This window comes from Drosophila suzukii, chromosome 3, assembly GCF_043229965.1.
Source record: "Drosophila suzukii chromosome 3, CBGP_Dsuzu_IsoJpt1.0, whole genome shotgun sequence".
In the NCBI taxonomy this organism is placed as follows: Eukaryota; Metazoa; Arthropoda; class Insecta; order Diptera; family Drosophilidae; genus Drosophila; species Drosophila suzukii.
This window is the reverse complement of record NC_092082.1, coordinates 91,384,035-91,411,674: the sequence shown is the minus strand read 5'-3', so window position 1 is coordinate 91,411,674 and position 27,640 is coordinate 91,384,035. Positions and strand designations below refer to the sequence as shown.

General features: G+C 43.2%; 4 protein-coding genes across 5 annotated transcripts; all 4 read right to left on the bottom strand.

The window, feature by feature from the left end:
• Positions 1-235: 235 nt before the first annotated feature.
• Positions 236-1,129, bottom strand: LOC108017241 (serine protease 1). The gene has a single exon (XM_036819737.3). The coding sequence runs from the start codon at positions 1,089-1,091 to the stop codon at positions 288-290; it is 804 nt and encodes a 267-aa protein (XP_036675632.3). The 5' UTR covers positions 1,092-1,129; the 3' UTR covers positions 236-287.
• A 1,452-nt stretch (positions 1,130-2,581) lies between these two features.
• Positions 2,582-20,888, bottom strand: PH4alphaEFB (prolyl 4-hydroxylase subunit alpha-1). The gene is made up of 9 exons (XM_036819596.3): positions 20,550-20,888; positions 12,507-12,699; positions 6,635-6,943; positions 6,354-6,541; positions 4,264-4,433; positions 3,714-4,196; positions 3,589-3,654; positions 2,993-3,158; positions 2,582-2,929 (listed from the first exon to the last, which is right to left on the bottom strand). Exons 2-9 carry the CDS (start codon positions 12,689-12,691, stop codon positions 2,844-2,846), a joined length of 1,653 nt encoding a protein of 550 aa, XP_036675491.3. The 5' UTR covers positions 12,692-12,699; positions 20,550-20,888; the 3' UTR covers positions 2,582-2,843.
• Positions 7,363-9,760, bottom strand: spdo (sanpodo). Its single transcript, XM_036819595.3, has 2 exons — positions 8,138-9,760; positions 7,363-7,965 (listed from the first exon to the last, which is right to left on the bottom strand). The coding sequence occupies exons 1-2, from the start codon at positions 9,518-9,520 to the stop codon at positions 7,630-7,632; spliced, it is 1,719 nt and encodes a 572-aa protein (XP_036675490.3). The 5' UTR covers positions 9,521-9,760; the 3' UTR covers positions 7,363-7,629.
• A 309-nt stretch (positions 20,889-21,197) lies between the features above and the next one.
• CDase (neutral ceramidase) lies at positions 21,198-27,241 on the bottom strand. Of its 2 annotated transcripts, none has more exons than XM_036819621.3 (6): positions 27,125-27,241; positions 23,917-24,073; positions 23,531-23,854; positions 22,607-23,473; positions 21,620-22,230; positions 21,198-21,559 (listed from the first exon to the last, which is right to left on the bottom strand). In XM_036819621.3, exons 2-6 carry the CDS (start codon positions 24,043-24,045, stop codon positions 21,376-21,378), a joined length of 2,115 nt encoding a protein of 704 aa, XP_036675516.3. In that variant the 5' UTR covers positions 24,046-24,073; positions 27,125-27,241; the 3' UTR covers positions 21,198-21,375. The 2 variants fall into 2 exon arrangements, with proteins under 2 accessions (XP_036675516.3, XP_070852277.1); XM_070996176.1 differs by lacking the exon at positions 27,125-27,241 and adding an exon at positions 26,229-26,545.
• Between the last annotated feature and the right edge of the window lie 399 nt (positions 27,242-27,640).

The following is a 27,640-nucleotide window of genomic DNA, read 5'->3' as shown; positions in this document are numbered from 1 at the left end:
CAAGTTCGCTCCACAAATCCCTCGCTCTATCTCTTGAATCTAAAATTTCTTTTATAAGAAGTTATATTATGGAATATTTGATGATAGTTTGTTAAAAGCCAACAAACCAAAATAAAACTTAAAACAAAAAAAAATCGTTTGCTGTTCGAGGGTAATATGGTATATGGTTATGATAAATTGAACTAATCTTCCATGTTAGTGAGTCTGACTAAGTCCAAGATCTTTTAAATACAGCTTGTAAAGTTCGCTTTGCAATTTTATTAAAAACTTGTCTAGTGTTCAAGCACTTAGTAGGAGATGCCGGTGTTGTCGCGGATCCAGTCGAGGTATCCGGTGACGCGGGTGAAGACGGCGGGGTGACCGGCCTGGCAGCCGGCTCCCGAGACGAAGGAGGTCACTCCCACCAGGCGGTTGCCCTCGTGGGTGACCAGGGGGCCACCGGAGTCGCCTCCGCAGGTGGACCTTCCTCCGTCGGTGTTGATGCAGATCATGTAGTCGTGCAGCGACCAGAATCGGCTGCAGTCGCTCTGGGACATGATCTGGACGTCGACAGCTTGGAGCCAGTCAGGCAATGGGCTTCCATCGTAGGTGCCACCCCATCCGGAGGCCACAGCCCACCAGCTGGCGTAGTCCTGGTAGCGGTCGTTGAGGCTGGGCAGCTCCACCTTGTTGACCAGGCTCCAGAAGTCCACGTGGGGAGTGCGGATCAGGGAGATGTCGTTGTGCAGGTTGCCGCTGTTGTAGTGGTGGTGCTGGATGATGTCGCCACTGCCCACCCAGTGGGTGTACTGCGGCTGGGTGCGGATGCTGGCTCCGTAGTTGATGGTCACTCCGTTGGCGCCGTTGGTGCAGTGGGCTGCGGTCAGGACCCAGGTGTTGCCGATGATGGAGCCTCCGCACCACCAGTTGCCGTTGCCGCTGAACAGCAGGCCCACGATGTAGGGCACCTTGCCCTCGTAGGCGGGGTAGCCGTTGGTGATCCTTCCCTGGATCTTGGCGTCCTTCACGGGCACGGGGGTCAGTTTCTGCTCCGGAGCAGGCAGGGCGGTGGCTGCAGCCACGGCCAGAGCCAGGAATACGAACAGTTTCATTTTGGATAGGTCTTACCACTGATGGTTTTCCCAGAGTCTGACTGCCCTTTTATACGGAAACCGAAGGCACTGCCTTATCGGCCCCAAGAACTTCTGTCAGGGGCCGTATATTGTGGCCAGTTTTGGCATGACAAGATTGGCCGGCTGATTAGTGTGGAGGAAGTGGGTCTTTTCTGAAATTATGGCATGTACTTAGGCGCCGTCAAGTTTGTAATTACTTTTCAGTTCAAGGAAAGCGTATCTATATTTTGTAATCGTTAGACCTTTAGTTTTCTGATAATTTCTTCTCTTTTCCAAAAATTGCTGTATTTTAATCGTCGAAAGAATCGTTATCAACTGTTCAATTCGATAAAATATAAATCTGCTAAAATCTTTAATTGAAATTGCACCAGATATTTATCACCATGACGATTAAATCCCTAATCAATTTAATTTTGACTACAAAAACACTCCTAGGCTTTATGGTGATGTACCCTACGAATCGGCTAAGAACTGTTATAAATTACCTATTATTTGTGGTGATAAGGAATCTATACCAGAAATCAGAACAACCGTGGGACATATTGAGCTGATAACACTTTTCATTCAATACTTTCGTTCCTCATTCAGCATTACTTGGGAAAGTTTTTACTATTACGCGCAGGCAAAAAATCGGAATGTTGCCCGACCATTTCTTATACCATATATTAAAGTAGCGGCACTCCAGCTATCAAGATTTTTCCAGTAATATATTGTTGCTACTAAAGATGTGGCGAGATCCTTTGAATGGTTAAAATGTAATATTAATATTACTCCTTCTTTAATTAAATTACGTTGTTATCGAATTTTTCCAAGTCCTGCTCTTTGATTCTGGCCACTGAAATAATGCTGGCGATTTTTCACCTGGCTTGCACTTTTCGCATTTCAGACCAAATTCGATTGAATTTCCCGGAGTGCCGCAAAGTATGCAACGCAATGCGGCAGATGCTGCAAGGATAAGCCGATTTGTATCCTCTCACCCATACAGACACGCCCTCGTATCGGAGCTCCACTTACCGCACTTGACGGATGAGTCCTCCGGTGATGAATCGCCACCCACTAATCGAACATCAGACCCGGATCAGGGTGGCCTTTAAATTTCACATTTCCCCGCCACTTTCTCGCAATTTAAAATGGGTAAGTGGTACTTAAATTTCGTTGGATTTAATACCACTTTATCAAGATAGAAACAAAAAAATGTAGGTATATTTATTTAGTTGGATACCTACAGTTTAACCTAGAAACAAAATTGTATACCTTCATTATCATGGGTAAAAGTAAGTATGTGTTGTTTGGCCTTTAAAAAACTACAAAAATCAATACAATCATTTTTGCTTTTATCTTACCTACTCTCTATTATAGCTAAGCTTTCATATTCCTATTTTGTAATCTAGCAAACAAATAAGTCATGTCATTCATTCCCCAACACCATATCATATAATATAATATGTACAATCCTCCCAAAAATGCCATTTACTTGCTTTGAATTTCGATTTTATTGCAATTTTTTCACTACTTAATCTAGGAAAATATACAAAAGTAGATAAATTCCATACGAGTCTAAGATACGGCTAGGTAGAAGTAGAAGTGGGTTCCAAAAGCAGAACCGGTAAGTAGAACAGATGCGACCTTCTTCGGGCTGAATGCTTTATGTACAATAGGAAGTCGGTGGCCGAGGGCGAAGGATAACACTCCGCTCTTGAGATTCGTTGCATTCGCTAACTAGACTCCGGCTTAGATGGCGAACTCGCCGTGATCCTCGTCCAAGGCGCAGGGTCTGCGGAACTCCTGGCCCCGTTCGTGGATCCACTTGTTGGACACTGGGTTGTAAGAATCGAAATATATAGTATGGTATGATATCTTATTAATGGCAGAGGACCTACCCCACTTGGTGCCCGTAAGTACGGGACAGGCGGCATGACGGGTCCTCACATCGCCCTCTCCATCCCTATGGAGATTCATCCAGAAGGCAGCCGTGCCCCTCTTGGGAAACAGAGCGGTGTGGAGGGATGTGAAAACCGTGGCTCCTCCCTGCTCCACGTCACTCATCTAAAGGTTGGAGGTCAAAGAGAAATATTAAGGATACATATTACATATTGCACTAAATAAAATATACTATTTTGTAAGACCAATTATTTTGCAAGCCCTCTATTGACCATTGACCAACAATAAAAAGCACCCCACAGATACCAGAAAACCACATTTGCAAGGCTGCTTTATGTTTTGTATCTATTTTTCTGTCATTGTGCGTTCCTTTTGCCATGGCGTTCTATTCAGTCGCATTGCAACCCACGCATCTCTATTTATAAATAAGCCCTACTAATGATTCTGTTGGCTTGCGCAAATAAAGCAAAAAATTCACGGAATTATATTTTAACAGTTGAGTAGGATGTGCGCGTGCGGGAAAATAACTTGCATGTGTATCGGATTATTTTATTAAAATAAAAAGGGGTAGGTACATAACATGAAAACAACTTACGTAGAACAAAACGGTGGCAATGCGGTTGCCCAGATTAAGACCCTCAAAGGCTCGCTGTTCCTCTTTCTGAAAATGATTTCCGTTTTAGCTGGATAAAAATAATTGGTTCCCGGGGAAGTACCCACCCTGGCAAAGTCAAAGTGCGGTTCGTAGTGTCCTCCAATGCCGTAGTTGACCACCTGCAGTTCCTCGGCGGAGTCCATGTCCAGACCGGTCATATCTGCCGTGCGCTGGACCACGGTCTCGATCACCCGATCCTCGTGGGTCTTTAGCCAGGCCGACTTGCTGATCCTGTAGTTCGCGGTCTCCAGTGCTCCGGTCACGGAATTTTGGACCGTAGCCCTGCGGAACCGGGGTCGAGCCATCCGCTTGATTACGTCCATTTCGCCATCGTACATGGCATCGTGATAGATCACTATGTACGGCTCCATGTGGGCCTCCTCCAGTTTCAGGGGACCCAGTCGCAGGAAGGGCACATTGTTGGTCACATACCGACATCGCAGGGGCCTGAGATCCGAGGGAGATGGCTTCAGTTCTCCCCGGCACAACATCTCGTAGGCCCTGCGCTCTGTCAGATCGAAAATGGCCGGATCACTTTTGGCCACAGGCTGGGTTTAAGGAAGGGGGTCTTTAGGTGATATATTTCATTATTTTACAAAAATATATATATGTTACCAAGTCGGACTTGGGCATCTCGTCGGTGCCATCGTCGCCCTTCATCTTCTTCAGGTTCAGCTGGTTGGCAATCTCCTTCTCGTAGAACCGCTTGTTCCCATTGGCCCGCTCGTGGTGAGGGAGAAGTTGGAGCAGCTCATTGGTCATGGTCAGGGCGCTCTCTATGTTCCCTAAAAATGTCAAAAAGAATTGGGATTAATTACAAAAGTCACATTTAAACATACTCGCAAATTAAGCAATTAAAGGTTTCGTACTTTAAACCGATAAAATATAATAATTTATACAATTTATACTACCCCTAATAATTCCCTAACTCTGAATACTTTAATATATCGCCCACAGCCCTTAACTAAAGAACATCAAAGTGGGTCCTCTCACTAAAAGGGCCTATGATAACATGAATAAACAAACAGCGGGTTAGTGAAACACTTATTTAAAGTCAAGAGTTTCGATTCCCACTTGACCGGCCCGCCCAATTAATTCATCAGGGGTTAAAAAAGGGGTCTTGAGTGCGATACTGATGCCCCACTAAGTAAAACAGGCTCGGCCCGAAAGTATGCCACAGTTTCTTGGAAAGTTTCAGCGGCTGACCTCGAACTTCCCGCTCCTCCTGGGACTTCAACTTAAACTGCTGGGGCCATCAAGTCGATTGGATTGTTTCAAAAGTTACCAAAGCTGCGCACTTATTTATTCATTTGCGTCCAGGTCCAGGCAGTCAGTTATCCCTGCCCCGACCCAAACTAATAAGTTCTGGCTGTCGTACATAGTGGTTCCCAGAGAAATCCGGCTTTAACCCCCACCTCCAGCACGACCTCAACTTTTGAAACCCTGTCGGCGACAGGAATTTAAATTTGCATCTCCCGACACATGTGTGCCACCCAGAGGCGCCGGGAGGAGAAGGGGGCCAGGATCAGGATCTGAGTGGTTGGGTGACAGAAAGCCTGTCACTTGCCTCGAGGGCGGACCCATTTGTGTTGTTTTTTCGTGTCGTTCCTCAACACAATATGGCGGCACTTCCGCCCCGCCCCCAGCCACGCCCATGAGTTGTGCGTTGAGCAAGACACTCTGCACAGAAAATAAAGCTGGATGTCAAGTAGATAGTCATGGTATCTGAAGAAAAACATGGTACTAAACTTAGTATTATGATATCATGTTAATATTATAATATAAGAAGTCACTAGGGTGTGATATCATTTAGATAGATCTTTAGAAGTATGTAGTATGTATTATGATATATTATTATTATTAATATAAAAAGTCACTAAAGAACAGAACCTGTTAGCAGAAATATTAGAAATGGAGGGGTATCACTTAAAGATCTTTTCGATACCTTTACCTTTTTATAATGATATCCCCATGCTTTTTCAATCGTATTTCTTTCTGTGCAGAATCATCTAGCACCAACAAGCACCCACTAAAGACACAGAGACGTGTGCCTGCTCTTTGATGAACGGATAGGGGACTCTAACCGGGGTAATAAGACGTTAATAAAGCACACAGCTGCCTGGCAGAAGGACGTGCCGATCCTGGCCAGCTATACGTGATAGCTCCTCCTCTAGCGGCAACATTGTCGCACTGACTGCAGATGGCCAACACTTTTCCGCACTTAATGGGGCACGAGGACCCTAAGAGCGGCTCCAGGTGAAAAGTGTGGAGAGTGTGGATGCTGTGGGAAGTGCTGCAGGGGCAGAACTACAGGAGGCAAGTGGTTCGGGGACAGAGTGCAATTTCCTGCAGCCAAATGGACCTCGAAAGTGCCATGCAAACGAGCAATGACAACAACGAAATGGGACGGCAAACACACTCAGGGAATTTAATTACCGCAATTCAAGGAGTAATTCTAGTTTTAGGAGGTTGCAAAGATGGACATTGTGAGGTTGCTATAGGGTTTTTAAGGATCGAAATATGAAATAAGAAACATGTAGACCTAGTTGGGCATTATCCTCTCCATCAATTTCTTGAAATATATATATTTTTTAAGGGAATTCCAAGAAACTACATTGTTAAGGCAATAGTTTTTTTTTAGTGCACCCAAGCACTTTGGGAACAGATAAAAAGGAGCCCGAAACTGGACTCTGACTTGGACTCACCCTCCTTGTAGGTGGAGAAGGCCAGGTACTCGAGGATGTCGGCCTTGGTGAAGCTCTGGGTGTGGTTGGTGGGCTCCTCCAGCATCCTGGCCATGGCCTCGTTCATCCAGAGGACCGTGTGGTAATAGTCGTGGTTCACATACGACTGTCTCCCCAGCTCGAAGCAGTCGTCCGAGGACATTTCCGTGCTGCGGGATAATAAATGTGGTCAGGTTGGTTTTCCAATTTTCAAGTGGTCTATGCTCCTGGGTAAGCCACCGAAAATCGAATTCTAGTCCCACCTGTACTGAATGCCATTCAGCTTGCCCCGCGCCACACTCGATGTGTCCAGCTGGTAGGTGTCCTGCAGGCGGAGCAGGGCCACCGCCGCCCCGTTGAGATCCTCGTCGGAGGGGAACTTGAGCACATTCCGGTACTGGGTGATGTTCTGCACGAACTCCGTTCCCACGTCGTGCTCCATGAGGTTCTCCACCTGGCGCCAGTCGGTGGTCAGCCGCTTGGTCAGCAGATAGGCATTGATCGGGTTGGATACATAGGCGGTTATGTCGCTGGAGGCGTCGGCGTGCTCCCTCTGGTACTCGTCCATTTTACTGGAAAGGTTCAAAGGAGAAAGGGAAAAACTTAGCAGACAGTTCACTAAGTGCTTTTCACGGGCAGGCAAATTGCATTTCAAAGCCAAAGTTTGAACTTGGCCAGAAAGAAAAGCACAAGTCCTGCGGCAAAAGTAAGCTACGGCTCAAAGTAAATGGCGTAACTTCTTGTTTACCAATAAGCAAATGCAAAAACAATGGATTTAAGTAGGGAACATGGCAGTGTTTTACCTACTTACTCACTTAAAAATGCATTGCCTTGTGTATCTAGTGCCCCACTTTATTTAAATTGCCTATAGCATCAGAAAAATGTAACACTTAGTCATCGAACATTATCAATTTATGCTGAAACCGGGTTTAACTAACTGACCTATTTTTGTTAGTTTTCATTAACCACTTTCTTTTAAATAAAGTTCATATTTACTGGTTTTCAAGTGCTTTTATTTTATTCTTATACCAAAACTACAAAAAGGTGAACAATAAGTTAAACATACTATGATCTAGCAGTAAGTACAACCCACTTGTTATATACAGTCGTTTTGGGGGATGGTGATCTTCCTCTGATTACAAATCTAATACTTTGTTTTTGGTCTTTTAGCCGTTCGGTGTGTCAAGTTCTTGAAGTCGAAGTGGATGGCTTACAATTAAACTAAAAACTAAGGGCGGGTAGATCTAGTCTCTAGGGATTAGACCACATTGACGCGGTTGTCTGGCGGTGGTCGGTGGCACCACAGACTTCCCAGGACTCCCAGTGCGATGAAGAACATGGTGAACATGGACAGTCCCAGGATAACGCCAGTGGTCACATCGTGGACGGGAAAGCCTGGGAAGGGGTCCACCACCAGAATCACGAGCAATCCGCAGGACTTGAAGAGGCAGAACACGGTGACCAGGATGTATCCGGAACTGTAGCTCCTGTTCGGCAGCCACTCGCAGTGACGCGATTTGAATCCCAGGAAGCCCAATCCCATTCCGGAAAAGGAGGCCACCAGGCCGAACTGCAGGTAGAAGGACTTTCCAAGCTGCCGGGGATGAAATTCAAGTTGTTAAAGTGTTGATAAAAACCTTTTTCAACTCCTGAAAATTATCCTATCTGTATATCTTTTTCTTCTTCTTTTAAATTGTAAAGAAGTTTCGAGTTTCGATAACTTTCAGGTTTTTATTGAGGCTAAATAAGGTTTTTCGACTACTTACGTGGCCAATCATGTAGATGATAAGTCCCGCGTTCATGGTGCTGCCCAGGACGAGCATCAGGGAGACGACGGCCAGAGTGATGGTGGCATTGGCCATCTTCTGGGGATACGAGTTGTTGTTCTTTCCCTTTCCCTGGATGCTGCTGAGGTCCTGCTCCCGCTCTTGGTCCTGCTCCTGGACCCTGGGGCTGATCACTGCCATGGAACGGTCGGTCATCTGCATGGGCAGTGGCTTCACCGTCTCGTAGTGGAGTCGCTGGGGGGAGAGTCTGCTCTGCCGGAGGGGCAGGCTGGGAGGAGCTCCCACTCCTAATGCTGCAACCTGTTGGCTCTGGTAGATCTGCTGGCTCTTATAGATCTCCAGCCGCCTTTCCAGCTGCAGTTGCTCATGGTGGGCAGCATTCCGGGGTGTGGAGTGGGCCAATCTCGGTGGCGGCTGCATCTTCCTTGGCGTGGTCAGGAGCTCGTGGAGCGCCCTTGTGGCCGCCGCTGCATTCCTCTGCTGCGGAGTCGAGGTCCTGGCCGCATACTGTTGACTCAGTTCCATGTTGCTCAAACAGGTTTCCTGCTGCTCCTGCTCCTCCTGCAAATCCTCATCGTCATCCGCATCCGTGGGCACCACTGCATACCTATGGGCACGGCCATTGTGCATCTGTATGATCTCTTGGTTTTCGTCCACCAACTCCTCGTCCTCGGCAGTCGGTACCATCTGGTATCTCTGGTTGCTGTTCTTGTCCACTATCAAAAAGGTCTTGCTGCCAAAATCGCTGCTGAAAGCATGCTTTATCTGGGTTTGATTGGGATTGCTGCTAATGTTCCTGGGCTTGGGTGGCAAATTCAGCACGGGTGGCAGGCTGGCGAACTGCGTCTCCTGGTGTGGTTCTTCGTGGAAGGAGTGTGGCTCCTCCTCCTCCTGCAATCCATGTCTGGAGCTATAGCGGTCCAGGTCATCCTGCGATCGAGCCAATCTCTGTGCGGCCTGACCGGGAACTATGGCGTATCTACTGGCCCTACTGCTGTTCAGTTCCTCCAGAGGAACCAAGGCATAGCGGCCACTAGAAGACGGCTTTTGGATGGGTTGATTGAGCTGGTGTGGCTGATGTTGCTGCTGCTGATGTTGCTGCTGCAGATGTTGCTGCTGCACATGCTGCTGCTGCTGCTGGTGTTGTTTCCGCGTCACCGATCGCGTGGACATGCTACGTTGCATTCGCAGGGGACCCTCGCGGGGATCTCGAGGAGTACGCGGCGGAGCTGCCCCAAAGTTTATCTGGAGACTCCTATTGTAGATAGACTCCACTCCGCGCGAGGAGCTATTACCACTGCGCACTGGGTAGAACTCGCTGTTCTGGCAAAAGGCCGGGTTTGTATAGTTATGCTGCGACATGTTGGCACTGTACTGGTGGTTATTCCACAGCCTTCAGGGGTGTTCTTCTAGTTTCTAGTTCGTAGCACTCTTTCTTCACGATCTGTTCGCCTCGGCAACTGCGACTCGACTGATCTAGAGAGCCGTTCCAGCCGGCAGCTCCTCAACTTCCTCCACTTCCTGCGCCGGCGCGCAGTCGAGTGGATCGTGCCCTAAGTCCCCGTCCCCGAAACCGTACCCCCACTCCCTATAAAACACCACCGTTTGCTTGTACATAAGACACCCGTACAATGACCGACTGTGTTTGGCGCGTTCCATTAGGCCAGAAGGAACCGAAAAGCCAGAAACATCTGCTCCTGCTCAGCGATATGGGGGTTGAAACCCATTACCAGTTCACATTATTTCACTTCCAACTGAGACATTTCAACTACAGAACTAAAACCCCTGGCGAATTGCAGGACCAGCCGGCGTTTATCAGCGTTTTTAATTCTTATTTACCAACTCATATGCGTTCCCTCGCGGCTTTAATTCAGTTTTGATACCGCTTGGAAGAAAATCGAAGGGTATGATGTATGTGTTTTAAATCCAGATAATATTATACATAACCAGATTATCAGCACACTGTCACCACCGACAATATGACACCATTTACCATGTATGTATGAATGTTTTCATTTTGGAGTTTTATCATAAGAACTAGTTGCTCTTCTATGTGCTTAAATAGTTTTTATTTGTTTTCCTTTCTCTTCGCCGAAATTTATTAAAAAGTTTAATATTTTTAAAAGCACATCAAGTTTTTGTTCTAGTCGTCTTTGTCAAATGACAAAATAAACTTTAAACGCATGTTTTCAGAGAACAGTTTAGTTTAATATGCACATATTTCTGCCATAAATGTGTCCAGTCATAAACTAGAGCTTCCATTCGCATTTCAAGTTTTACTATTTCCATTATAATTTGCCTGCACAATTTCTTTCATCAAAAGGTATTTAAATAACAAGAATGACAATGGAGAACCAATAAATTGTAAAAAAATACCACTTTAGAAAGATAATGATGCAATTAATTCATCTAAGACATGTAGGAACAGATTAATCGAAATGCGGGGTATTTCAAGGTACGTATCTTCCCCCCAAAATAAATACTTGTTTAGCTCTGATGTTTGTGCATACCGAAAACCTTCCCTAAAGGCAGCCACTCCCCTGATTTTCGAATGCCCAAGCGACCGTTACATTTTTGGTTGCCAGAGGAAAACGGAGGAGTACGTTATGTTTCGGGGCCAACTTCATCCGGATCTCACCTCCCACATATTGCATATATGCCTTTGAGCTGTGCATATTTGACTGCAAGAGCGCAGTGTTGGCCTTTGTGGTGGCCAATTTAATTGCCCTCTGGCCAAAAGCAAATCAGCGCCGCCACAGGGCGACTGTCAAGCGGATTAGCCAGAAACTGGAGGCACCAACAGCTGGCCAGTGGCAGAATTTAAGAGGCATTAAATTTTGAGCGCCGGCAGACGGCACGCGACATGGGACTCTGCATCCGAAGTATACCGAGATACTCAGATACGCAGATACTCAGATACAGATACGCAAAGGCAGGGGGCAATGACAGCGCACAAGGATAACAGCTGTCAGCTGTTTGCTATTTGTGAGGATCCTGTCTCGTCCTTTGTTGTGACAAAGCCAAGGTACAAATGCAGCAACAGAAACAGGAACAGAAACAGGACACAGCAGAAACAGCCGCAGAAGATAGATCCTGAGTATCCGAGTGTCCTGAGTGCGACTGGCATTATTTGATTAGGGGAGTTGCCTCACCGCATCCTGCACCCTGCTCTCTCTCCCCCATATTATTTCCGCCGACAGTTCTTATATACATATGTATGCCACATAGATCCCCTTGCCACATAAGCAGAAGATATGTATCTGCAGTCATGTGTGCAAGGGGCGCCTCTCAGATACAGATACATATCTGTATATAAAGTAGAACTAGGTGCGTGCAACAGCTGCCCCTCGCACGTGGCAAAAGTAATTACCAGAATGCAGGCGACTACCTGAACTTCTTTTTTAGTCCCCCATTTACGATCTAGCAACATCTTGCCACCATTTGCATAAGAAGTATTTATGCTAAACAGCATAGGGGTCTGCTTGGAGCTGGCCTTATAGAGGCAGTCTTTTTAAAGTCCGCCGAAGATGTAGACCATAAATCTACTAAAAAATAAAACTTTCCATTCACTGATTGCAACGTTCAAATAACTCAATCCTTTGACATTAAATACGTTAAAGCACACTCTTTTATTTTCATTTAATTTCAAAGTATATGTAAGAGTAAACATTATTTTAACACCTCTGCATCTTTTTATCTCTCCCTCCGTTTTTAAAATACACAATTCAAAAAAAAATGTAATGAAATATAAACGTATCTAGAAGTACCATATAGAAAATGCAACGATGTGAGTAATCTCATTTCCTAAATCTCATAAACCCATTTACGAAAAAACATTATAAAAACCATGACAGTAATCATAAGTTTAATTGGACTCCCCCTGCTAAACTGCTTCACAATTATTACAATTTTTGCTTTGAATATTATAAAATCGAATATTAAAGCCTCCATTCAAGCAAAGCTGCAACAATGCGTTGCAAGCTAAAAGGCCAAATTCATTAGAGATAATTAAATGAAAAGAGAATGGTTTTTTCTGTTTATTTGTAAACAAAGCATGTAATTAGTGATTGAATTTACGCTTTAGTTATGGGCAAATGTAAAATAATATTAACCGCTCTCGATGGGTTAATTACAAAACATTGTAAATAAATGCACATTTTCATTTTCAAATTTAATTAGGTTTTAGAATGTGGGACTTCACAAGCATTGGCCGAACAAAGTTTATTAGAAAGCATATCGTGATATCCAACTATGCAACTTTCAACCCATAAAACGCATGGTTTCCCAATTAATTTCTGGGTTACTTAAGCCCAATTAGTTGCAGTGAATTCGGACAGGGGGTACTCACTTCTTGAGGAAGTTCAGCTTGTTCTCCTGCACGCGTATGTAGCCCTCCAGGTTGGTAATCAATACGGATTCAGTCTCAAGTAGTTCCTCCATCTCAGCCAGGGCGGTGTAAACCTCCCCGTTTACAGGTCCACCCACAAAAATCAGGACTCCCAGCAGGAACATCAATCGCCAGTCACCTGCCATTTTAAAATCTGCAAAAAGAGGGATATCTGTGAGTTTAAATTGCCTTTAAAATTGTTACAAAAATATAGCTCAGCATTCGATTTTGGACTTAAATCTCCACCCATGTGTAAGAAGAAACCCCTAAGCTCACTGAACTCGAAATCAACATCGACTTTTATATTGATTAATTTCGCTACCGAGCTAGCTAAAAAGCAGAATGTTTTTTTATCAAGGGGCAGCTGCTGCCTGAGTTTCGGGCATTTGGCAATTTATTTTAATGAGCGTTTTTTAATTTGACCTGCCATCCAGCGGATTGTTTTATGGCGTTTACTTTACTGCGCTCCCTGCACGCTGACGACAATAATAAAACGGGTCCAAAAACATTCGATGACACTCTACTGAACTGAGAAATTATCTTTAAGTGCCAGTATTTCCCTTGCCAGAAGCTATTTGCAATTCATATGTATTTCCCTTATTGCCTGTGGAATATTTCCATTGGCAATGTGCTACAATTTGTCACAGTCAAAAGTGGTACAAGAATCTTCAATTTTAAATACCTACTTTACGTCACTTTGCATCTCAAATTATTCGAGCAGCTTTGAATTTGCTACATTAAACATGTCTTTTGATTTATATCACTCAATGGAGAAAGTGGGTCATTACAATTCCTTATTTAATGTAACAGACTATTTGCAATTTAAGCTTATTGTAACTTGTGTTCTAACAGTTTTTCCTCTGTAAAGTGTATGCAATATCAAATATTACTTCATAATAATTTAGAAATGGAAACCCCATTGAACAGTTCACACATGCACATGCAAATTCACCTTGCCAACCGCTCTGTGGCCTTTGTATCTCATGATGTATCAAGTTTCATATATATTGCCATACCCCCAATTCGTTTCAAGCCAATGTACCTCAATCAGTTTTCAGCTGACAGGAACAGCGAATTCAAGTTTGTTTCCAGTTCCGTTTTTGAGGCGGGACCGCAGAGATTGCGGCTCAGTTAGCGTGCCAATAAATTTTAATTGATATTAATTAGCAGCGCGCTGTTAATTCGCATCTTTAAGATAAACGCGCACTCAATTTGCATATTGAAGAGGATGGCATATTCGTCTGCGGTGGTTCAGTGGGTGGGTGGGCCGAAAAAGTGCTCCGAAAAACCACAAGGACGAATTAAGGGTGATGCATGCTCCTCCAAGAGGGCGTTGAATAATTAATCAGCAGTAATTAATTCGGCCAAGTCAGAGGACAGACTCGAACTTGAGCAGGTAATTGCTCACATTAATCAGTCACTCAGAAGATAAGATCTGTTATTAATATGCCGCATTTTGGCCAACACTTCTGGTTGGAGTTATGGATGCTGCGACGGCAAAGTCGATTTATGTCAGCTAACATGTGTTAAGAGCCAACGCGGTTGTCAGCAAATATTAAATAATCTCGCCCAGACCGGTTATGTGGTCCCCCTGCCAAAACCCAGATCTATTTCTATTTCCATTTCCATTTCTAGTTGGGAGGTTTCGAATCTGTGATCAGAACGAGGGCAGCGGCTATAAAATTTACGGCTCGGTCGTTCAATTCCATTTAACTTTCCTGTTTCGGACCGATGTTCCTGATTTTAGATAGGGTATTCGGGCTAATTTCTAGCCCTGCATCTCCACGGGAAATTAATTTGGGTTCAAAGAACTCCGTTATTTATGCAAATGTATCTCACAGATACGCGTCGCTGCAGCGGAGAGCCATAGAAACAAAAAAACCTTTTATTGTGAGTGATGATGACCAAACCTTTAACGGTTCTCCCAAGCCAAACAGCGTTACACAATCAGATTTATTGAAATGCAAATATTATTTCATCTGCAGTTCGCGGAGAATAAGGAATTTTTGACTTCGACAAGTTCACCGAACTCCCGGCGATCGTTTTATGCTCTCCATAAAGTGTGAACCAAATTATTTGCTTTAATGTGCAAAGTTCCAGTGCAGCAAAGGCGCATGTTTTTTGCATTGAGTTGCACAATTTAAGCCAAAGAATTTAAAACAGCCGGAAGAAGCAACCACCCAACCAAAATTTTTTAAACACGGTGCGGTATAACAAAAATATATACTAAACTAGCAATTTAAGACATTTAATACAACCACTTAAAACCAATATAATACTTCTAACAAAAAGTGTGACGATAATCTGGATTAAGATGGTTGTCACATTGTGTCGGCTTTTAAAGTAATCTCAACTATAACTGTCAGGGTATTAGCGATAATTCCGACGTATTAAATGAAACATCTTTATGGCAGTGTTAAAAAATTAAATCAGTGTGGGTCGTTAAATTAAATTCCATTCCAATTCAATAAAAGCCATAATTTACGAGTTTCGATCAAGCTTATGTACTACAGTTAGCACCCCAAAAAACGGTAATAAAGCTATGTGAATATTGATAATATATTTATATACACTTTTTATGCAGAGGCACCTGCCAAGTTGTCTGAACCTCCAGCACGGGATTATTCACATTGCTGGTCGATCAAACTGATGGGCCCCATAAAGCCAGAGTGGAATACAAATGAAGGCATATTCGAAATATGCAAAACACAAAATTATCAGAAAGCTGGAATAAATGATTGCCAAATGTCAGGCAGCTCTAATTACCATAGACTGCGGTTGAAGTCGCGAAGTAACCAGAAATTCGCCAGAGGATGCTCCCCGAATAAAAGCCGAAATTGGATTTTACGTTAAACTAATTGGCAGCAAATTACAAACTCCAACCGAGTGGAAACGAGCAGAAAGTTGATATGGTTACGGAAATTAATGCATGGCCGAGGAAAATTCGATTTCAGCCCAGTCAAGACGAGGCTTTTCCCCCACTTTCATCACATCTTCTTCTGGCCAGTTGGGCAAACTAATCTCCCAATCAAGTTCGATTCACGCCTCATCATCACCACCACTTTGTGCACTTCTTGCGGTGCGAATTGTGTTGCAATCGAATGGGCTTTCGTCATCGGATTGCATTTTCCACACCGGCCACGCCTCTATTTCACAGTCCGCCCATCGAGTAAAACCAACCAACAGTAGAGCTAGCTCAGCAAATTTTTCTACTTTTTTGGCTTGCGTGTATTCTGTGCCTTATGCAACCTCTTCTTTTTTTCATGATTTTACTGCGCTTTCCCGATGAAGAAAAGCGCGGCGTGAAATGAAAATGAATTTGCTGCCGGCTTTTGTTCGACAATTTTGTTATCTTGCGCCCAGCTGCAATTAAGTTATGAAATATTTTGTGTGCAAAACGCTGACTAAGCTCAAAGTTCGACCCACTGACTGACTGCGAAAAGTAACGACAGCGATGGAAATGGAAATGAAAATGAAAATGGAGATGGTTGGCTGCTCCACGGATACAGATACGCAGATACATTTGTGCCGGGTGACGGCGAACTGGCATTACTCGCATCGCATCTGGCCAGTCAGCAAATGTTTCCTACCTGGCAAAAAAGTGTCCTCGCTGCCACATAGAAAAAGTTTCAAATGTTGACCTGGTTGGCTATATAGTATTGGCTCAAGACAGTGATGTAAGGATGGGTGTAGATAGGTACATAGTTTTTAGGATGGAACCAGAAATGCTGTACTTAGTTTAGAAGAAAGCTTACGTACTTAACTTTAGCATACATATAAAGTAGTTCCCATTTTTTGAAAAAGATCAGGACCAACCGAATTCGGTTTGACTTAGAAATCTAAAATCTAAAACCGAAATTTGGGAATAATACGTGGTGGCTTACTAAGAAAGGATTTTGTAACATTCGTACCCGAAAATAGATAAAGGTTCACATTATAGTTATATTTCTAGGTACAAAACCAGTGCCCTTCTCATCACTAAGTAATCACCCCGTTGTCACAGCATTTGTCCACTTTGCGGAGACTTCACTGAGCCACCTGTCCCACACAATGGAAGCTCGCCTATCGAGAGCAGCATATTCACCTGTTTCCTGGGAAGCTGTTCTTCGTTTTTCCCGCCGAAGTGCGACACTTTTGCTCAAATGGAACTGTCAGCAAACGGCACCGATTCTATAAAATGCAAGGGGACAATTTGAGCAGACACGACATCATTATTCAGGTGCAAATGCTATGGGCGGCACCCCCCTTGAGTGGGTGGTTGGTGGGTGTGAAGCGTTTGCAAGGCCGATTGGCAGGTGGATAGTGGGTCTGCTGGTTTGTTGGTCTATCGTGACCCCCACAATGTCGTCCATCAATTTTATGACCGGTGAAGGCGAGGAAGCTGCCGAAGCGACTCCGAAATAAACTGGGCTAAAACCATAACTCAGACACCAGCAGCCCAGTAGCTCCACTGACATTTATGAGCCACCGAAAGCGGACTCAAAACTGTGCATCCGCAGCCAATTTGGAACTAAAACTAAGCTATCCACTACACTCAAGAAAATTAAGTAATGATTGAGTATTTCAAGCTAAATATCATCAAATCCGCATTTAAAAGTAATATTGCGAATTGTTGTTATTTAAATAAGACATTATCTTAAAACAAGTTTCCAAAATGACGTTCGACTTAATCTTAGCTAAAGCATTTTAAAAACTATAAATATTTATCGTTTTGTGGGGGAAGACTTGAGCAAATATTATGAATGTTATATGTTTCATTGGATCACTTCTTTTGTTTTGGGGGTCATTAATTTATCATTTAGCAGTGCATGAAATTAACGTTTAACGTTAAAAACCCAAGTATAAATTTGTCTAATTTGAAAATATTTAATCTAAACATTTATCAGAAATTGGCATTGTATTTAGACTTTTCTAGCTCTTTTCAGATTCCCTTTTAAAAACACGTTTTCTTGAATTAATGACGCCAAAGCCAAACTTGAATGGATTTCTGGGTGGAGCTTTTTCGGTTTTAAATCGATTGTGTCTTGATTGTTAAGGCTAATTAAATGCGAATTAATAGTATGATTTTTTTATTAAAGAAATAATGAAGAGATGTTTTTAAATAATTAAGAGTTATGCCAGTTAATTTACTAATATTGGGAATATTTATATTAAAGTAAGGGAATCTACAAGTACGACAACCGTTGTTTTGTATTTACGCAGAGCCCCGGCAGATATTAAAGATATGTCTACTATTTTGATACCTAGTAAGTATTTCTTTCTCTGCACCTGCTCTTTGAGCCCTGGCATTTGGCAACTTTAAGCAAGCTCGTGGAAATTGTGGAGCTCCGTTGGCCACATTGTCTCTTTTGGCCAGTTGCTGTTAATGTGGCACGAAGTCGCCAAACTGCTGCCACCGAAGTCTTCCATCTGCTAAATGTCAGGCTCCAGCCCCTCGCACTGACCTTCCCCAAACCTCCTAAGACCTCCTCTTTATTTCCCATGTCTGCTGTGACATTTGCCCATTCGTAATGGAATTCAGCGAGGGTACGGCTTCCTCCGCGAAAAAACCCCTTCTTCTCGACCCCTTCCCCGCTAAATTTGGCCAATTTGCGTGGCTCTGCTCATCGATCGAATGCATAATTAAAATCGCATCGCATCTACTCGTCGATTTCTTCGCTGGCACTGTAATTTGATTCCGAGTTTTTCTTTAATTCACCGACTTAATGGACCTCGTTAGACGCGCCTCGCCATAACCACTTTATCATCATTATGGGCTTTAATATCATCATCATTGGCACAAACTTTGCCCCAACCACCGAATGAGGTCTCATACGAGGAAAAAGACGGACAAAAAAGAGTTCTGAGTGGCAAAATCATGGTCTCGGGCTGCCTAGTTTGTGCAAATTATGCAAACAATTTGGTTAAGTGTAATTGAGTTGGCCGGGCCAAGAGTGTTCCACTGTTCCTGCCACATGTTGCAGTTGCCCCCAAGAACTTGGGGTCGAACTTGGGCTCGGGCTAATGTGATTTGTCTGCTAGCAAAAGTTCTTCTCACAGGGCGTAAACTTTTCAATTCCATAAGCGATAATTTGATTGCCGCAACTTTGTCTAACCCCGCAAACCTTAAAGAAAGCACTCGGCACTGGCAAAAAAATTGAACTACCAGAAATCTCTTCTAAAAAAAAACTGTGAACAGAATGAATAAACATCTAGAAACTATTAGATGTTTATAAAAAACCCTATTATATTTTTCTTACGAATGTTTTCTCTCTGTGCTGGAAAAATGACATGCATATTAAATATTCAGTAGGCAGGAAGGAAGGACTCGGCGGGAGTAATTCAAGTGCATTCAGCGAGTTTGCTAATTAGTAATGAATGACAAATGTTCGCAGCTCGTCCCCAGCCCCCTTAACACCCGTTGGCCCCCAGCATTAACCCATGGCACTGGATTCATACCAGACAGATGCCGTCATGGAGCGTGTGCACACATAAATTTTACAATTCACCTTGAAAAGCAAGCATAAACGGCGTCCCCCGATGAAAATCGCAATATCAAACCGGTTCAAAGTCTATGAAAGATGAGCTGGGAAAAAAGGTGGAGAATAAAAAAAAACCAGACAAGGAAGTGGGCCAAATGGCAGGCTCCTTGTCATCACTTTCGTTGCATTCCCCACCTGGATTTGGTCTTGGATGGGGATTTCATTTGGTCTGGCTGCCACTTTCGATTTCGCATCCATCTCTATTATTGCCAACCGGTTGTCATTGCCGGACTAATTAGCAAACAAATACTGATCGAATGGGTTTTCAGCCCAAAAGCCAACGAACGAGATCGTGGCTAAATTATATATTTCATAAATTAACACACCTAACACGCTAGTTAATTTAGGCTTTTGGAACCGATTGTGTTTTGAAAAATACGCATACGCATTAATCATCCTAACCAGGCTCTAATTGGAGAATTGTTTCTAATAAGATAAGCAATATCAGCTAATGGGAGTAGCTAAACAAGGTTTGTGTCCGGGGTAAATAGGGGTAAATGCAACTGGGATTTTATCCTTTGACTTTGAGAGGGATATTCATCATACTTTAAAATTTAAAAAATATATTTCTTAGGCATCAATAGTTGAGATTACAATAAACAAATTCTTCGAAAATGTATAAAGCATTTCTGAAAGCGGTCTCGTTTTCTTAAACATAGTTTTAAATTTCCCCACAGAAGAAAACTATCCTTTTCACAAACCTAATTCAAATCCCTGAGACCTTCTCTATTTTAATATGAATTTTAATTTAGCCAAAAATACCCTTTGATAACATAAAAATAGAACAAAATTAGTTTAAATATAATTTATTTTTTATTATATCTTAAAGAAACCCCATCTTTTTCGCATGGTTGGCAACGCATAAGGGGAACTAGTTCCAGGACCGCTTCCAGGACAGGTTCCATTCCCACCTAGGGGTTGATTTCAATCGCCTTCCAGCGAAAAGGAGCACCACAACAGAGAGCAAAGAGATGAAACTTTAGATGAAGTGCACAAGAAACGCAACCAAAACAAATGCCGACAATTGACTACGTGACCGCGGCACTTCCTCCTTTTTTCTCCCCCAAGTCCCCCATTATATAAACCCACCCAGACGGACGTTAAAAATATATATGCCTATGACCGCACAGACTTTTTCGAGTCCAGATATTTAGAGGCTTATCGCCAGCGGAGAAGGGAAAGGCATCAATCATTTGTAGGAAATGGGGAATATGTGGGGGCAAAAGCGGTCAATTGAAACGCCATGTGGTGACAACAAGTGCATATAGTATATGTTCTCATGTAAATATGTGCGAGCATACGAAATCAGTTCAGTTTTTGTCACAGCAGAGCATTTCTCTCTAATCAAAATCGAATATTTAGTTTAGCTGGCCCACATTCTATTCATAAAGACCCAATATTGTTATCAGTGCACGACGGAAATTGACAGGAGGAACACGTCAGAAGTTCTAGAAAATGTATCTCTGAAGAATCTTTCACTTACCCAGGGTTTTTCCTCGAACTTGTTGCTGGACCTCGGTGGATATGGATGTCAATGAATTGCGCCGCCTTCTTTGTTTACAATTCCTCGAGAACACCTCGATTGCATTGCCCACCCCCGCTTTATCTTATATCTTATAGATACATATTCTACACTTCAACTGGGAACAGTCCGATCACTCGAATTCACGTATCTTTGGGATATTTTCTTTAAGAACCGATTTCAGGAATGAGTTCTGTTGTCGCGAAGAGCAGGTCCCTCTTTTTCCTGAACTTTTTATTATAATTTGCGTAAGGTTTCTCTTCAATTCGCGTCCGCGCGCTGAGAAATACCGAATGGAACTGATTTTGTTTTGTTACCGCCTCGAATGTAGATAAATACCGACTTCCAGAAAGAGCGCATTTCTGGTTTCTGTTTGGTACTCAGCTCCATATGAACTGGAAACTTTAGAGATGAAGAGAGTAACCACACACCTACACTCGGGAAAAGAGAGTAAAAGATACAGATACATTCCACGGTGAGTACAGCTCTCTCAGTTGTGGATTTCATTCAATCAGCTGATTGTGGATTATAAAAACATTGGCGGGAAATTCAAGTTTGTAAATTAAATGAAAGTTACAACACCCATTTTACATAAAATAAAAGCCCTGCTTAGTTTCAACAAAATTTGGCATCTTTTTTATTCGCATTAGCAAAAATAAAGCTTTTCCTTCGTCACTTACAAATGGTAAATAAATACATGGATTCAGTGTTGGTTTTTGTTTTTCATGGGCCCGACAAGTGTCTGGCCAGGAATATTTATAGGATCACTCTATTGGGATGTCTAGTCCTAGTCCTCCTTAACGGTAAAGGAGTGCGTGAGGCCCTCGTAGGGATACTTTCCGCCCAGGATGTACTTGTACTCCCCGGAATGCCGGATGCGATATTCCCCGGGAAGGGTCTGTGGACTGATGTTCCAGTAGATCTCCATTTCGCTGAAGCCCAGGATCGTATTGGTGCGGTGCCAGATCATTCTGAAGGTAAGTATATCAGGTTAAAAAATTGTTGTATTATTATCAGGAGGTATTGCTCACTTGGTCTCCCAACTGGCGTCCGTGTAGGCCACTTTCCAGCGATCCTCGTTGATCTTTCGCTCTATGGTGAAGTAGGTCTTCTCTGTGAAGAGGTTGTTCCTTGGGTTTCCAGATATATAGGTGACCTTCACGGTCTCATTGATGCCGTACTCCTTGTTGGGCTGCGTTTTCACATAGCCAAAGTCCGTGTTTATGGGGTGTCCGTCGAATAGAACTCCGGTATTCAGGGACAACATCACGTCATTCATATAGGGCGGACTTGGACCCGCATCCACGGTCTCATTCCGCATCATTGCCTTGGTCAAGTGCTCGAAGACGTCCATATATATGGAGTGGGTGTGGGGCCCAAAGATCGTGGAGGCAGCCTCGTAACGCTGCGCCTGGTACTCCTCCGGGGTCACCGTGTAACTGGTGTATATATTCGACAGTCCGGCGATGATCACCTCGGTGTCCAGACCTCCGGCGGCGGAGGCAGCTGCTCGGATCTGGTTACGAAGACGTCGACCGGCCATCGTGGTGAATTCACAGGGCACGGCGGCTAGGATCACATCACCGATCTTTATGAGCTGATCTGAGACTATCTTGGGCTGCCATTCATAAGGGAAGGTGGCCTAAAATCGGGATAAAGTAAGTGATAAATGGGTTTCAAATGTTGTTATTGTTTTATTTAAGACCTGTACAGGAAATTAACCTTTTAGCCTCGAAATCTTTGTTATTGTAGTGTAACCAATGCTCTACGTTTCGTTTAGGTTTAATTACCTCAGTTTAAAAACAAAGTTGAACGGGTATTGTCTATTAAATGTGCTAACGACATCATAAAGATGAGAAACGTATTACTTTTGGCATACATTTTGTTCAAGGGATCAAGATCAAAAAGTATATAAATATATCTAACTGTCTAAACTATTATGTGGCATACTTCTAGGCATGATAAGAAATTGTCTTAAAATTAATAATCCAGGTTATAAAGATCACAGATTTACTCACCCTTCCAGTGGCCAACAAAATGGGCTTTGGTTCGTGGCACTTGATGTCCTCCTGCGTGGGAGCAGCAATAAAATCGCGGACGAAGTTCCACATGGGGTTATCCGTGGTGGTTCCCTGCTCGAAACTGAAGGCCCCAGGTCCGTCTGTGGTTCCTGCGGCAAAACTATAGCCCATGGCAGGTTGACAACCTCTGACCTTGTCGATCTTCCTGCTCAGCGGGTTGTAGGTGCTGCCATTATAGTTGGGCATGTCCACGAACTGGTGGATGAACCTCACATCTCCGGTGACCTCCCGAGCCGTGGACTCCTGGCTCTGTTCGTTGAGCAATCCCAGGGCAGCATCCGCCAGTCGTTGACCCAAAATCTGGGTGCTCTCGAACATATCCTTTCCGGGACCCGAGGCAAAGCAATCTCCTTCGCCGGAGGGACAACGCGAGGTCAGCAGATCACATTCGTTGCCAGAAATCGAACACTTGGGACCCATTATGTTGGGGGACACATCTCCAAGATTGGAGGAGCAGAAGGCTCCCACGAATTTACCCTTTCCGGGCATCTTATTGGGATTGTATTCCTTTTCCAGGAGCAGGGCAGCATAGCCCACATTATCGCTGGTCACCAGTTGGTTGGTGTTATTCATTGAGGTGGCATGAACAGCATACCAGTTGAAGGCACCCAGCAGGTTGTTCTCCAGGTCCACGAATCTCAACTGGGTCAGGGTCTTATCCGTATCGTGTTCGTATTGAGCACGCTCCTCGGCGGGGTTTCTCAAGTAGGAAGAGGGTGAGCGGTTAATATTGACATTTAGCACTGTGGTTTTGGACAGGAAGATGCGACCATCTACCAGGTTGTCCGTGGCCCTTTTAATGCACTGAAACAATCAAAAAAATTAATTTAATATAAGGTTACAGAAAGGTATAATACCCACCAGGTACAGACCCTGAGCCATCACCTCGAAGGTCTGAGGCACAAAGCCAAGGATGGAAATGTCGTAGAGCAGGTGCATCAGGAAGCCTCCAGGAGCTCCGTGGGTGTGGGTGCCACTGATGGCCACATTGTCATTGTGGTAGAGGTTTCCGTAGCGCGCCTGCAGGCGCTTTATCACCTCCCTCTTCAACCCGTAACCCATCATTCCCGCATCCGCACTCACGAAGGCCACTCGATTGCCCTTCTCGTCCTCCACCACGAAGGCACGGGCAAAGACTCGGGTGTGGATGCCACGACCCACCTGCTTGATGTTGGCATAGCCCATCTGTCATAGGAGATTTACGAATTAGATCATATAAAGTTAAAGGGAGGCACAGAGTTACTCACAAAATTAATCTCCACTGGCGGTCCTGTGATATCCGCCCGGCCCACGCCCACTTTATAGGTTGCATTGGCCCATCCACACAGGGAACTCAGGGCCAAAAGAGCCAAGAAGGCTAACTTGCTAATGGCCATCTCTGACTTTGGGGCTCTTAACTTAAATCTGAAAATAACACATTTCCGTATAAATATCACTATATAATATCACTACATCTAAAGCTAGCCTTTCGTGTTTAATATAATTTCCTTTGAGCAATTAGAGCGCCTTATCTCTGACATAAATATTGAGCAATTAATAGTATTAAAAATTACAAACAATGTTTACCATCATGATTAAAAGCAATATACTTTTAATTACTGCTCAAAATTTATCTCTAACTCTGAAGCAATTATTAAAAACAAGACCCAATGCCTAACCACATTTTCAGCAATTAATAAATAATGGGTACAAATCCTAGTCATGGGCACTTATGACTTTTTAATGTGTTTGAATAAATAACAACCGCTCGATAATCAAATTATGAAGCCAATTTAGCCGAAAATTAATTGGCTGTAAATTTGTAAATGTGACATATATTTTGATATACATTGCCCGTTTATTATTTGCTTTAAGGAATGTCCTGTTGCACTCTTCCACTTTCTTTCACTTCTGATCAGAGAATGTTTTCCATTTATTACTCTCTACAATCTATATTTAACCAAATGGAAAACGCAGAAATAAAGAGACCCCCGTTTTGCATTTTGCAATGGTATATTGCAAATATCTGCAACAAATCGCGGTGGTTATGAAATGGTTATTCGCTTGACAGTTGGACAGCTGTATTTGAACCGATCCGGCCCTCATCTATCAATCGGTTATAGATAAAGCGCACAAATGCAAATTCCCCCTCGGACATTGGCAATCGCACTTCGGGTGTGACCTCCAGCAGACCCATCCACAATGGCACTAACAATAACAATAACAATAACAATCCGAGTAGCAATAACAATAATAATAATAACAAAGCAAACAACAGACCCGCAGTTGCAAGATGACAGGCGGGGGATCTCTTATCAGTATCTGAAGTCGGTTTTGGGAACCGGTTTTTATCAGTTGCGAAACCCAAGCGGCTTCTTCAGGGGCTCAATGGCTATACAGCTGTGGCCAAGATAATAGATCCACAAACAAAATATTACGGAATTTTTTAGATTAATAATAATGTTGCACATACTATATAATACATCGATCTTAAAGATTAGATGTTTTCTTAATTACTATTTTGATCTTCATTTCATTTTCATTTTCTATTTAAATATTTATTAACAAAAATACTTTGATAATTTTTTAATCATTTTTAAAAGTTGTAAGCAGATTTGTAAGTCCTCATGTGTTGTCAGTTTTTATTTTATTTATTTTTATATTATGTCAATGAAGATGCCACAATTTTTCTCTGTGTAAAATGGTTCTTCTGTTTTGTGCATTGCTTTTCAAACTGATAAACACATTGAGCACATGTGGTATGATAGATACTTTTATGCTAGCCGCTGTAGTATATCTTGAAACCAAAAGTAGTTGGGGTTTTCCACTCCCGCGCATCAGCACCCCTCCTATTTATTTCTATTTTTCAGCCTGCTTTTGTTTCGAACTTAATGATGAATCGACTTCTTTTGTATGCGAGCTGGGTTCCACATAGAACACTCTGTTCCTTTGTTTTTTTTTCGGGTTCCCGCAAAAGGCGTTAAGTAGGAAATCGAGTGGGTAATAGCCGTGCATGTAAAGCAGAGCCAGAGCCCAAAACACCTGACCGATCCACCCCGATCCGATCCCCATTATTTGTCGTACACTTTGCATAATTTACACGCCACGGGTCTGACATTGAAAATTACGAACGAAAATTAAATAAATATGCTCGGCTATAAACAGCGGAATAAACTATCAGCTGCAGGGCCATCGCACAAGATACAAAGATACGAGATACAAATGGGCCGGCATACACGTATCTTTTGAGCTGATTTCGATTTCGGATACTTTTGCAATCCCCCGGAGGCTCGAAAATGTAACGCACACCAAAAGTAAAAAAGAGAGCAATCAAAATATATGGAAATGCAAAAGTATCTCTTGGATACGGGCCGCCAAACGCTGATCGCCGGACAAACGCGCCAATTGAGCAAATTACAGAAGATTTCGTTTGATGAGTCTTTTATAAGATGAGTAGGTATATATACGAGTCTGTTGCTGAGGTTACTTGCACTGATTTAGGGATGCTTGGACTTGTTTTTTGAGGGTTATGCAATGTGAACTCCTTTTTTTGAACTGGCTGGTTAGCCTTGCCACTCACAGTTATGGTTTAAACTTGGCTGGACTGCAATTATAGTGATTATATATTTATTTTGCGCTTATCACACGCTCTTTATCTGCCTAATTATTGGATAGTGTGCAGCATTTGCAGTTGCAGTTCGGCGCTTGTCGATGCCAAAAACCGATTTCAAAACACGCTGGGCCCCACTTTTTTCGATTTATTTATCTTTCCACGAACGCGACAGTTTATTTTTTACTTTTCGTCCCCGCCCCTCGAAAAAACGAAACTATCTCGAAATGAAACCGAAAAACGAGAGATCCGTGGGATTGTCGCCCGTTTTGCGCCCAAGTTGGCACTCGACTGATCGGATCGAGCCAACCATTCCACTTCCAGCCAAGCCAGACTCAATTTCAAACCGAACCTGAATCGGGGACTTCGGCTCTCGGCGTTTGCATCTGTGAATGGGTTTTCGGCTCTTCGGTTGTATGATTTTTTGGGCGCTTTGTGGGCGTACTCCCCATCAATCTCTCAGTTGGACAGTCGTCCAAGTGGTCAATCAAGCTGACTACCTCTCAATCTCTTTTCGTTCATACAATGTTTGTACCATATTTGATAGGTCCTACACTTCGACAATCATTAACAAATTTTTTTAAGTAGTGTTTATCTTTTGAAAACATCTACCTTGAGCCTGCCCAATTTTCCCACCTGCACTGTTGGTTTTGCCCGATCTGCATGCTTTAAATAATCCACAGATAGCTTATCATATCGCCTCGTTAGTTTCCGTAGATCAGAGGACTTAGATTGGGCCACACTTATAGGTAATACGCGTGGGTAAACAAGTGCGCACTTTGACTCCTGCAAACAAGATATTTTTGTACCTAAGTCCCCGATATTTGTACGGATAATTGGTTGGAATGTAGTATTATTTAACTTACCCGCGAAATAAGTTTCCTATCGACTTCTTTCGGGATCGAGCCACGCGCTGCTACTGAATGAGATCCCAAAATAATATCCACAATCGTTCCAGCCGAGGGGTCTTTAAAATAGCCATTTGATAAGGTTCAACTATCGCTTAACTTCGAGTATATTGCCCAGATTAGCCTTGTTTTATTTGCGGCGATACGGATTAAGTACGTGCAATTAGAAGGGAAATGTACGGTTTCTAGAAATACAAATTGGCAACGTACTATAAGAAGGCTTTAATCAAAGGCGCCTCCAATGATTAATTGATTGACCTTCAAACGGGGGCATACTCAAATATTTAAATTAATTAAGATCAACGTAGGGCACAACTTAAATGGATATATCACAGAAAATTGCATCTTAAGACTTCAGTTGTATTGTATACAAAGACAAAGCAATCAAAAAAGATTGAACACCAGAAGATATTCGAATAGTACACAAAAATTTAAATTCAAATAGTAACGTATGCTTCGCAGTGGGTAACTCTG